The sequence below is a fragment of the Chiloscyllium punctatum genome, chromosome 12 (assembly GCF_047496795.1).
Source record: "Chiloscyllium punctatum isolate Juve2018m chromosome 12, sChiPun1.3, whole genome shotgun sequence".
NCBI lineage: Eukaryota > Metazoa > Chordata > Chondrichthyes > Orectolobiformes > Hemiscylliidae > Chiloscyllium > Chiloscyllium punctatum.
Genome location: NC_092750.1, coordinates 8,496,819 through 8,509,531, shown reverse-complemented (window position 1 = coordinate 8,509,531; position 12,713 = coordinate 8,496,819). Strand labels below are relative to the sequence as shown.

The 12,713-nt window shown below is 47.0% G+C and overlaps 1 protein-coding gene across 2 annotated transcripts in view; it reads right to left on the bottom strand.

Annotated features, from left to right (window-relative positions):
* Positions 1-6,652: 6,652 nt before the first annotated feature.
* Positions 6,653-12,713, bottom strand: part of LOC140483586 (plexin-A1-like) — a 555,554-nt gene continuing 549,493 nt past the window's right edge. Inside the window, exon 32 of one of the 2 annotated variants that reach the window (XM_072581815.1) lies at positions 6,653-6,866. In XM_072581815.1, the coding sequence (XP_072437916.1) occupies positions 6,771-6,866 (96 nt within the window). In that variant the 3' untranslated portion in view covers positions 6,653-6,770. The remainder of the gene's footprint in view (positions 6,867-12,713) is intronic. The other variant, XM_072581813.1, reaches the window with a different exon arrangement.

Genomic DNA, 12,713 nt, shown 5'->3' with positions numbered 1-12,713 from the left:
AGGTTCGTGAGCCAACACACAATCTGAGCTCTTCATTTTGCAAATCACTACTTTGAACAATGAGTATACTTGCTGTTTTCAACTGGGATGTTCAGTCACTGAGGAGTCTTTCGGCAAGAGAATGTGAATGCTTCAGGCTGAAATTTTACCTCAGCTCACGTCTTCAGAATTGGGAGTCAGGGTGCCAGAAACCATTCTGCTTATTTTAGGAAACGTGGCAGTTTCTGGGAAGAATCATTTTGTTCTTAAAAAGTTCCAATTCTCAACTGTTTGCATGATGTGAATGGTCGGTCCTGTGGATGCTACGCTAAAGTGTCCATAGTGTTAAGTGCATTCATCAGAGGGAAATGGGTCTGGATGGGTTACTCTTCGGAGGCTCGGTGTGGACTTGTTGGGCTGAAGGGCCTGCTTCCACACTGTAGGGAATCTAATCTAAAAAATTTCCTCCCTCCAGGAGAAAACATCCCATCTCAGTATTTGCCATTCCAAGAATCCCCTTGGAATTTTATATATTTTAATAAGGCCACCTCTGATTCATCTTCTACGCTCCAATATGGCCAAAGCCACTTTGGGAAACATCAGAGGCTGCGTTATTTCAGATCTAATTGCGACCCAGGACTAACATTCTGATTTCTACACTCACAAGAGAGAGTTGAGGTGCCTAGCAACAGCAGCTGGCACTCTCCAGCTCATTAGAGTCCAATTAGATCTGAAATAACGCAACCTCTGATGTTTCCCAAAGTGGCTTTGGCCATATTGGAGTGTAGAAGATGAATCAGAGACGGCCTTATTAAAATATATAAAATTCCGAGGGGATTCTTGGAATGGCAAATACTGAGATGGGATGTTTTCTCCTGTAGGGAGGAATTTGTTTTAGATTAGATTCCCCACAGTGTGGAAGCAGGCCCTTCAGCCCAACAAGTTTGGTCGGCACAACATCGTGGGCTGAAGGGCCTGTTCTGTGCTGTACTGTTCTAAGTCCACACCGACCCTCCGAAGAGTAACCCATCCAGACCCATTTCCCTCTGACTAATGCACTTCACACTATGGACAATTTAGGACGGCCAATTCACTTGACCTGCACACCTTTGGACTATGGGAGGAAACCAGAGCATCCAGAGGAAACCCCCCAGACACAGGGTGAATGTACAAACTCCACACAGACAGTCGCCCAAGGCTGGAATCGAACCTGGGATCCTGGTGCAGTGAGACAGCAGTGCTAACCACTGAGACACCATGCCGAATTTGATGTTTAAAGATGAGGAGTTTCCCATTTAAGATGGACAAAAGGATAAATTTCTTCTTTAAGAGGGTCAATAGTGTTTAGAACTCTCTCCCTTGAAGAACAGTGGGGTCACTGAATCTAATCAAGCTTGAGTCATGGGAGAGAGGCAATAAAGTGCCACTGGGCAGCATGGTAGCTCAGTGGTTAGCACTGCTGCCTCACAGAGCCAGGGACTTGGGTTCAATTCCATCCTCGGATAACTGTCTGTGAGGAGTTTGCACCATTTCTGCATTTCCCACCCCCCCACCTTTGGTTTCCTCCCACAGGTTGGGTGGATTGGCCATTCTAAATTGCCCACAGTTGAGAGTGTGGTGCTGGAAAAGCACATCAGGTCAGGCAGCATCCAAGGAGCAGGAGAGTTGACGGTTCAGGCAAAAGCCCTTCATCAGGAATCCTGCTCGACTCTACTGCTCCTCGAATGCTGCCTGATCTGCTGCGCTTTTCCAGCATCACACTCTCGACTCTCATCTCCAGCATCTGCAATCCTCACTTTCTTCAAATTGCCTATGGTGCCCAGGCACGTGTGGTGACTATAGGAACAACTGCAGTTCATTGTTTCATGAGTGAACCAAGCAAAATACTGTGAGAACTCTGAAATAAAAATGGAACGTGCTAGAAATACTCAGCATCAGCGGAGAGTGGCACAGTGTTAATGGGCTAAATATCATGTTCCCTCACCAGTGTGTTCTCAGTAGGAGGGCATGTCATCTTGGTGGACTAGCCATGGGAAATGGAGGGTTACGGGAATGGGTTGGGTTTGGAAGGGATGCTCTTCAGAAGGTTGGTGTGAACTTGATGGGCCAAATGGCCTGCTTCCACACTGTAGGGATTCTACATGTAGGGAATCCCTACATGTAGGGAAAATCTTCATGGATAGCAGGTCAGGCTGGATGGCCCACTCCAGCTCCTATTTCTCACCTACTCTGAAGAGCATCTTTGACACCATCAGCTTCCACAGCAGTTTCCTCAGTTCAGTCCTGAGATATCTAAGAGGGGAGCAATTTGCCCCTCGATTCAAACTGCCCACAAAGATAAACTGGTGACTTTCACCCGATTGTTATAGGTCAGAACTGAAGACCTGAAGCAAAAGGCAGTGACCCGTGTCGCCAGGACCAGGGATATGTTACCCTTGTGAAAGCAGAGGTTCTACAAAAAGGAGGGTACAGTGCAATGATTTTGTGGTACAATGCCCACAGGTATGGCACAACCAAATACTGGCATGGGACATGGTCGCTATAGGAACAACGGCAGTTCATTGTTTCATGTGTGAACTAAGTAAAATACTGCTGGACTTCTGAAATAAACATGGAAAGTGCTAGAAATACTCAATATCAGTGGAGAGTGGTACAGTGTTAATGGGCTGCATATCATGTAACCTCACTTGGGTGCCCTCAGCAAGAAGGGCGCGTGGTCTTGGCTTGATGGCTAACCCATTGACAATCTCATTCACTCTTCCCTGAGCTCAGTCCCAGTATGGAGGGTGTGGGGAGTGGAGATGATGACTTATGTGCAAATTATTAATGAAGGATTAACTGAGCTGGTGAAAAGCTCAACTGCCCCCCCCTCCCCCCGATATGTCCCTGCTTCCGGTACCTTCCAGTTGGCATGGCCAGGCAAATGGAACTGGGGATTCCGGTTTTGGAAAGACGTTTATAAAATGGGGAGAGTAAGGGGTTACATCACTGGAGGGGTCTCTTTGCCCATCGATAGGGGATAGAATCTCCCTTTCGTCCTACTCATACAGCCTTTATAACCCACTGACAGACACAGTCAACTATTTATATCTTTATCCTCACCTCCATTTGGGGGTAGACTCATCCCCAAACCTTCCCCAAACCCTCCTTAACTTACCTGGATTCCATTACTGCTCACAGCAAAACTCTGGGACTTGTTTCTGCTATAATTCCAAGGGCTAAAGGGATCAAAAGGTAGGAGGGAGAAAGCAGGAACGTGGGGCTGAGTTGGATGATCAGCCATGACCATGGAGGAGTGAGCTTGAAGGGCCGAATGGCCTACTCCTACTCCTATTCTCTATGTCCATGGGTCTGTTAGAGCTGGGACAAACATCACCAGAAGGTGAGACTCTCTCCCTGACTAAGGACTGGGCATTCTATTCAGCAGCTCATCCACAGTGTGACGTTGCTGTGGGGCTAATTGGCTGTTTGTCTGTCAGCTCATCACTGACTCGTTTTCCAGAAGGGATGCTGCCCAATTGTTTCAGCCCAAACAGCACTCCTGTGGAACGTGGTTCAGCCCCTCCCTGAAGTCCCTCCAGAGTTGGTCAGAAACACTCCTGAACAAATCCCATCTTCCAAAAGCCTCATCAATGGCTCATTCCCACGACACATTCAGATTGAGAAGCCCTCCTTTCCTGATGAAGGGCTCCCGCCCAGAACGTCGATCTTCCTGCTCCTCGGATGCTGCCTGACCTGCTGTGCTTTTCCAGCACCACTCTGATCTCGACTCTGGTTTCCAGCATCTGCCGTCCTCACTTTTGCCACATTCAGATGGAGCCCAGTTTGGCAGGTATTGATCCAGGGGGTGGGGAGGGGAATCGAGAGACAGGATTATTCAAAAGTTACCTATCACCACCTCAATTTAATTGAACCAACCCATTTGTCCCATCAAAGAGACTGTGATGGTGCAGTGGCTGTGTCCCTATGTCTGAGCCTGGAGGTCTGGGTTCAAGTCCCACCTGCTCCAGCATTGTGTGGAAAGGAAGTTGATTAAAGGAACCAAGAAACGAGCCAGAAAAAAAAAACTCCTTTCCCAATGAACTGTTGGAAATTACCTCAGTTTCTTCATTTGGAGCAGCAGGTATTTCAACAGCTGCTTCCCCTGTAAACAGCAAGCAATGTTTAAAGTAAAACATGAGGTGATCACTGATTCTTTGAGCGTCTTACACATAACTCGTTATAAGGAACATGTATCCCCTTTTGAGTAATTTCAAACAGAAAGGAGCAACATTAATATAAACTAACATGCTCACTAGGGACTCAATCTCGTGTCCTGGTGACAGTGTGAGAATATAGAGTGATGGAGAAACTGTCAGACACAGCTGTCTGAATGATACTGTGCTCCTCAACCTCTTCCAGCTAAGTCATCCACAGAGAATGAAATAATCTTTAGATGCAACACGCTCCCTTTAAAAACCAAACTTGGCAGTTTACCTTCCTTGAGATGTATAAACATTCCCAAAGGTGCCAAAACTGGAATCAAATTAATCTGATCTCTTCACATTTCTAGGTAAAAACAATGACTGCAGATGCTGGAAACCAGATTCTAGATGAGAGTGGTGCTGGAAAAACACAGCAGTTCAGGCAGCATCCGAGGAGCAGGAGAATCGACGTTTCGGGCAAAAGCCCTTCATCAGGAACAGAGGCAGGGAGCCTGCAGGGTGGAGAGAACTCTTCACATTTCTGTCCAGTGAAGCTCAAGATTGATTTGCCATTACAGTAAAAACCACTTGCAATTTCACAGGCCAACACATGGGACTCAAATTGGACTGAGCATTAGAATTAAAGACAAGGCTCAGGTGCTTCACAGCTCGTCTGCAAGATGGCACCTTCAACAATGCCACACTCCCTCAGTGCTGTGCTGAGTATTAAGTTGGCTCCATATTCCAGCCTCTGACAGCAAGGTTGACTCAGTCCCAACCATACCTTGGCCCTACACCGCAATCTTAAAGGGAGACATCCACAAACTATCTGGCCACCAGGTCTGGAGTTCGGAGAAATTATTCCTACAGATCATTCCTCCCTCTTCCAGACGGCTCTCACACAATTCTCACCTCTGGTAATGACATGCATGAATCATGAAGTCATGTGGCAAAGGTGCTGCACAAACTGCACGTTCCTTAGAAACACCTTAAACCAGCAATTTAGAGGCAGTAGGACATGACAGAGAGAACTGCACAGAAGATATCATTTCTCAATCATGCATTGTGTGAAAGGTCAGGCAGTGGCTTTGAAGGGAACTGATGGGCAATGTGACCTCCTGGAATGAGAAAGAGGAGATCGGAGGGGGGTTTTATTGAATATTTCTCCCCCCTCCCCAACCACCACGCCCCCACCTTCTTGTGGTTTATTTCTGGCTCTGTTTTTGCTTTTTCCAGGCGATGACATGACTGTGGAGGTGAGAGGGAAGCAGGAATTAGCATGGACTTACCCATTGTGATTTGGGGGCATGTTTGAAGGACCAGCTGATCTATACCTGGCCGTCCCCTCTGGAAGTTTGTATCAGGCTATTAAGACAAAGACAAATCCCCACTAAATCACGAGGACCATGGAGTTGGTGGCGGTATGGGGGGCGATGGGGTTTGCTTCCAGAGAACCATTCAAATGAGATGGGAGGGACTTAAGAAGGTTGTGTTTTAAATGGAACATGTCAACCTAATCCTACACTGTAATCCCATCACTCCCCGACCATCCCCTGGTCCCCATCACCATGGCAACACCTACCATTCCCCAGCGAAGCCACCGAATTTCTGTACCGCCTCTCTTTTCCTGCTCTTCCATTCCCTCCACAACCCTCTTGCGCTGGCTTTCAGATGCAGCAGATGCCAATAAAAGGGACTACTTCTGGTTCAAAGTCTCAGAAAACTTCACGTTGCACAACTCCATCAATCATTCCCACAAGTCCCCTGTTCGTGTGTGCGATGTCCTTCTTTCTCATGTTCTCTCTCTCTCTCCACTTTATACAACATTCTTCTCAATAACTTTGCACCCCCCCTACCATTTTTGTTATTTTTAAACCTTTTATCACCATCAGTCACTAGGTATGTTACATTTAAATTATAGCACAAGTTTCAACTAACAAGTATTTTCACTAAAGAACATTCAAATGAAAATGATGGCACAAAACACATTGTTTTGGAAATATATCAAAGCTCATGGAACTCAGTTCTATATCAATCTTTTTTAAAAGTGGAATCACTTCTCTTTTTTTTCATACTTTTTTCTCTTCCTTTTTTTTAAATTGTAAATTGTGCAAATTTTAGCAGTAACACTAACTGAGGAGAACAGCTGTCCAGTTCATGTCCCAGCATCTCATCAGCTCAGGGACTCCTCTCCCCGAGTTACCTACCCCCATCCCCTGACAGCCCCCACTCCAGCCCTGCCCAGTCCCAGGTTACGTGACTTCAGCGCCCGGCCAATGCAGCTGGGGGCGTGGAATCTGCCGACTGCTGAACTCCCATACCCCTGGACCCGATCGGTTCCCCGGGCCTCTGCTAGACCCGGTGTGCACACTGCTCCGTTCACGTTTCTGTCTCCCTTACCCCCGCGCTTTCCCCCGCCCCCAAACCCACCCCCCGCTCGCCCTCCCCACCCCTCCCTCCCTCCCCAACCCGCGCGCACACAGACAGACAGATAGACAGACAGTCAGCCTACTAGGCTCCAAGTGACAACTGAGCTCTCTCTGTCTTTCTTCGCCCACCCCGTCCCACCCTCGCTTTCTCCTCCATTGCTCCTCTCCTGGTGAGGCCTCAGCTGCTACATGCCATAGCATCAATCACTTGTTCCAGCTTACTCCGCAGTCTCTGCCTCCGTGCCTGCTCATCCTTCTCTAGAGTTGATAAGATCTGAAAGGGAGAGAGGGTTGGGTGGATGGAGAAAGAGAGAAAACAAAACTGTTACTCAGCACGCTTCGAGAACCGTTGTGGAACCCTATGAACCATCTTGGTGCCTGCTCTGAGGACTGATCTTGGACACAACCCAGAGAAAGTACATTACACTAGATGTGGAGGGACAAAAACAGCAAATTGCTGGAAAAGCTCAGCAGGTCTGGCAGCACCTGTGCAGAGAAATCAGAGTTAATGTTTTGGGTTGAGTGATCCTTCCTCAGGAATGATGGTAGCTAGGAAAATGTCAATTTCTATGATATAGAGGTTTTGGCTTATGAATCTCCACAGTGTGGAAAGAGGCCATTTGGCCCATCAGGTCTGCACCATTTCTCTGAAGAGGGGTCACACCCTATTCCCATAACCCCCTGTATGGTTAATCCACCTGGCCTGCACTCTACGGGGCAATTTAGCATGGTCGATTCACCTAACGTGGACTGTGGGAGGAAACCGAAGCACCCGCAGCAAACCCGCGCAGACACGGGAGAATGTGCAAACTCCACACGGCCAGTTGTCCGAGGGTGGGATCAAACCCGGGTCCCTGGCGCTGTGAGGCAGCAGTGCTAACCACTGAGCCATCATGAGGAGAGGTTCAGTAGGTTGGGCCTGCACTCATCTGAGTTTATAAGAATGAGAGGTGACCGTATTGAAACGTACAAGAAACGTACAACGTGAAAGGGGACATGTGGACAAGTTGTCTCTTACCTGGGCGAGTCCAGGACCTGAGGGCATAACCTCAGAACAAGAGGTCGCCCAATTACAACAGCGATGAGGAGGAATGTCTTCTCTTGGAGTGCAGTGAATCTGTGGGATTCTTTACCCCAGAGGGCCGTAGGGGCTGGGGCATTAAGTGTATTCAAGGCGGAGGTTTTTCATGAGTGAGGGAATCAAGAGTTATTGGGAAAAGGCAGGGAGGTGGAGTTGTGGATCATCAGATCAGCCGTGATCTCAGTGAATGGCAGAGCTGACTTGATGGGTCGAATGGCCTACTCCTGCTCCTCTGTCTTATGAGCTTATTTCATTATGCTTCAGTCATTGCTTGGTGGTAGCCTGGAGTGAGACGGCTCCCTTCCTGGTGCAGTACTGAGGGAGTGCTGCACGGTCAGAGGGACCTTTTTTCAGGTGCAAGATTTCTGATGGACATGTCAGATTCTGCGGCAGCATTCTGAAAAAGAGCAGGAGGGCTCCCTGTCCTGATCAACCTTTATCCCCCGATTACCATCACCAATTCTAGTTAGTTCTCGTTATGGCCGTGTTTCCTCAACCACAACTGTGACCACACTTTGTGGTTGACTGGAAAGTGTTTTCACGATATCCTGAAACCAGGAAGGGCTTTGGAAGAATCCAGATTCTTCACAGATCCGACAATCTACAGCGGACAGGATAGAAAGAACAATTCTCAGTGGCAAAGCCCCACAAATCACGGGCCAATTTGAAGTAAAAAAACATTTGCTTCTTGTGGCACAAGTTTCTCTGGTGAATAGCTTCACTTATCAAAGAAAGGACCTCCACTTCCAGAGATAGAGCTACCATCAATGCAGCCTCAAGCTGCAGCTTTATCCGACTTGGGAAATGCCGTGCTTAGAGTATTGCATTCCATTCTGGTCGCCACATTACAGGAAGGATGTGGAGGCTTTGGAGAGGGTGTGGAAGAGGTTTACCAGGATGCTACCTGGATTAGAGGGTATGGGCTACAAGGAGAGGCTAGAAAAACTCAGGTTGTTTTCTCTGGAGTGGCAGAGACTGAGGGGAGACTTGATGGAAGTCTATAAAATTATGAGAGGCATAGATAGGGTTGACGGTCAGAATCTTTTTCCCAGAGTTGAAATGTCTAAAACCAGGGGCCATGCATTTAAGGTGAGAGGGGTAAAGTTCAAAGGAGATGTGAGTGGCAAGTTTTTTGCACAGAGAGTGGTAGGAGTCTGGTGATAGCAGAGGCAGATACTATATAGGGGCGTTTAAGGAGCTTTTAGATAAGCAGATGAATATGCAAGGAATGGAGAGATTTGGAGCAAGGGCTGGCAGAAGGGATTAGTTTATTTTGGCATCGTGTTTGGCACAACATTATGGGCCGAAGGGCCCATTCCTGGGCTGTATTGTTCTCTGTTCTATGAGTTTGCAACACTGGGTATAAAATCCCAGGAGTGTTTAGTCTCTCAATTTGTTTTGGGAATGGTGCTGCCTCCTTCCACTCCCCTAACCTCTTTGAAATGACACATTTTTAGCGGGTTAGTTGAGCCGCTCAATATTTCACATCACGGCCTCACTGCGGGTCACTGTCGTTCACTGGTGGCTGGAAGGGAGAACGCCAATTAAACAGCCTACCGTCAATTAGAGGAAGTGGGGGCTTCGTTAACCATCTCACTAAGTTCATCATCCAGTGTCAGGGTAACGAACCAGCACTCAATGGTTTCCTTCAATATCTCCACAGGTTTTGCCTCAGAGACAGTGACCATATGCTGCTGTCTCTGATTAATGGCAGACTCCTTTTACAAATTACACTCAGCATAAGACCGTAGGAAAGAGGAACAGGAGTAGGCCACTCAGCCCCTTGAGCCAGCTTTGCATTCTATAGGACAGTGGCTGATTCCACATTCCTCACATCCCCTTTCCTGATTCAGATGAGCCAGAAAACATTCCCATGAAATGTATCAATCAAAGAAGGAAGATGTCACATTTATATTGTCCCTTTAACAATCTCAGCAACGTCCCAAAGCAGACACAAAGTACATTTGAGGTGCATTTTCAGTTGTAATCTAGGAATTCAGCAGATTAATCAAAGATGCTACTAATTAGCACATTCATATTAAGCCTTCGACCACAATAAAACGTCAATGAATTATTCAGTTGAACAACAGTAATTGGAAAGAATATCAGCTGATTAGCAGATTTCACAAGACTTATTCTTGTCTGAGATCACTCATTCCAGTCAGCGGCTCTTCGTGTTTCTGACAGCCGTAATCAGGGAACAATATATTTAACTGTCCCCTTTAAACAAAAGATGAATCTTTAAAGACCATGTGCCAATTAAAGTCCACGACTTTAGTAAATAACGTTGTAAGTTGGACAGTGTGTCTTTGCTGATACCTTCGTCTACTTTCTGAAGTAAGTCTCAATCTGTTTCCCATCTCACATAATAATTTCAAGGTCCCAATTCCTTTTCCAGTCAGAACTGAAATAAAAGTTAGACTGGCATTGGAGGCAGTCCAGAGAAGGTTTATTCGGCTGATTGCAGGTATGGAGGGGCTGTCGTATGGGGAGAGGCCTAGTAGGTTGGGACTGCACACATTGGAGGTTAGGAGAATGAGAGGCAGCCCGATTGACTTGGAGATAGTGAGGACTGCAGATGCTGGAAAGTCAGAGCCGATAAAATATGGGGCTGGATAAAGCACGGCAGGTCAGAGGAGCAGGAGGGTTAACGTTTTGTTTATTGAAACATACAGATTCTTAGGGGACTTGATAGGCTAGATGTGGACAATTTGGTTTCCACTGTGGGACACACTAGATCCAGAGGGTACCATCTCAGAATGAGGCCACCCATTTAAGGCAGAGGTGACAAGGATATTTTTCTCCCAAAGGGCTGTCAAGGCTGGTAACTGAGTATATTTAAGGCTGAGAGAGACAGATTTCTAATCAGTAAAGGTTACTGGGAAAAGGCAGGAATTGGAGTTGAGGATTCTCAGATCAGCCATGATCTCACTGAATGGCTGAGCAGACTGGATGGGCTGAATGGCCTTTCTTGGCTCCTGCGTCGTACGGTTTTACGGAGCTGGAATTGTACACAGATTGCCCAAGGCCTGGGGATTGAGGCCTAGGCTGGAGCACAGTGCAAATGCAATGCCTCTGTTGGCAGCTCCTCTCTATTTCCTTGTGATGACAGATAGCATTGACCATTCTTCAGAGAGTTGAGGGTACACTCAGTAACTGCAGCATCACAGTTCCGCTGGACTCTACCACCATCTTGGAGGTGGCAGTGCAATATCTTAATGTTCCTTCAGAGGGCTAGCAAACAGGCCGAACGGTTACTCTCTGTGCAGTAACCACTTGTATGATTCTGTGACAATGCTTCTAAAGGTGCTTCATTGATTGTAAAGCACAAGGGACATCCTGAGGTTGTGGAAGGTGCTATATAAATGGAGGTCCCTGGCTTTTGGAGACATCCCATCCTGGTATTATTTGACCTTTATAATGGGAGAGGATGAATTAGACTTGGGCCTCTCTCCCTGGAAAATCCAGGGTTTGAGGAGATAAGCCGGTAACAGCGATAAGGGCTTTTGCCTGAAATGTCGATTTTCCTGCTCCTCGGATGCTGCCTGACCTGCTGTGCTTTTCCAGCACCACTCTAATCTTGAGCGATATATGTGTCCCAGATCTTAAGGAGCTTGGAAAATAGGAGCAGGAGTAGGCTATTCGGCCCTTCGAGCCTGCTGCACCATTCAATAGGATTATGGCTGATCATCCAATTCAATCCCCCGTTCCTGCTTTTTCCCCATTCCCTTTGATCACTTTAGCTCCAAGAACATTATCTAATTCCTTCCTGAAAACCTTCAATGGTTTGGCCTCAACCAATTTCTGTGGCAGAGAATTCCACAGGCTCCAAAACTCTCTGGATGAAGACATTTCTCCTCATCCCAGTCCTAAACGGCCCCATATCCTTAGACGGTGACCCCTGGTTCTGGACTCCCAGTTCACTGAAAGCATTCTTCCTGCGTTCGCCTTGTCTACTCCAGTTAGGTAAGGTGTTATGGGGGTGGGGGTGGGGGGGAGCAGTGAAGGGGGAGGCAGAATGAAATGAGAGAAAGGTGCTAAACAATCAGACAATGGGGAAGTGGCAACGGCCTGGTGGTATTATCACTGGAGTATAAACCCAGAAACTCAGCCCGCCTTCTGGGGGCTCAGGTTCAAATCCTGCCACGGCATATGGTGAAATTGGGATTCAATAAAGAATCTGGACTTAAGGGCCAAATGATGATTATGAATCTATTGCCAATAGTTGGAAAAGCCCAGCTGGTTCACTCATGTCCTTTCAGAAAGGAAACTGCCATCCTTACCTGGTCTGGCCTACATGTGACTCCAGACTCACAGCAATGTGGTTGGCGCTTAACTGCCCTCTGGGCAATTAGGGATGGCCGAGAAATGCTGGCCTAAAACAATAAAAAGAGAAATGCTCCCCCCTAAGCTTTTCACATGTACGACCATATAGCAGCTGAGGAATCCTGCACAGACACGATCATCCTCCATAACAATGTGCGCTGTGGTTTAAAGTTAATGAGGAGATTAATGCAAAGTCTGTGCAGTAACGACAAGGACTAGAGGACACAGCGGCTGACAACTAGAAAGCTGACGGGCAGCCATCGCCAATCCGGTTTACACTGCATTTGGGAATTGAAGCTAATTGCAGAATTTAAAAATAACTCCAAAGAAATAGGCGCTTCAACAAAGCCTCCCACTCAAAATGGAGCTCACACTTAATCAAGACAATACGGTATTCGTGTGTCTTTCTCATGACTTCTTTTTATCTTCGCGTCTGCCACAAGCTGTTGTTAATTACTGCTGCAAAGCAAGTCAGCAAAATGGAACGATCACAGCGACATCTCAATGCGCAGCGTCATGAACGACAGGTTCGGAGCATCATCATTCAGGGAGGATAAGGAGCATCGGGAGATGAAACTTCCCACAGAGCAAGGGACTGGGGTTCACCTTAAGGTACAGAAGGCTAAAGGGAGGTTTAATCGAGGTGTTTAAAATTATCAAGGTAAATCCAAGAAAAAGGTGCTGAAAATCTGAAAGAAACACTTCGAGCACTGG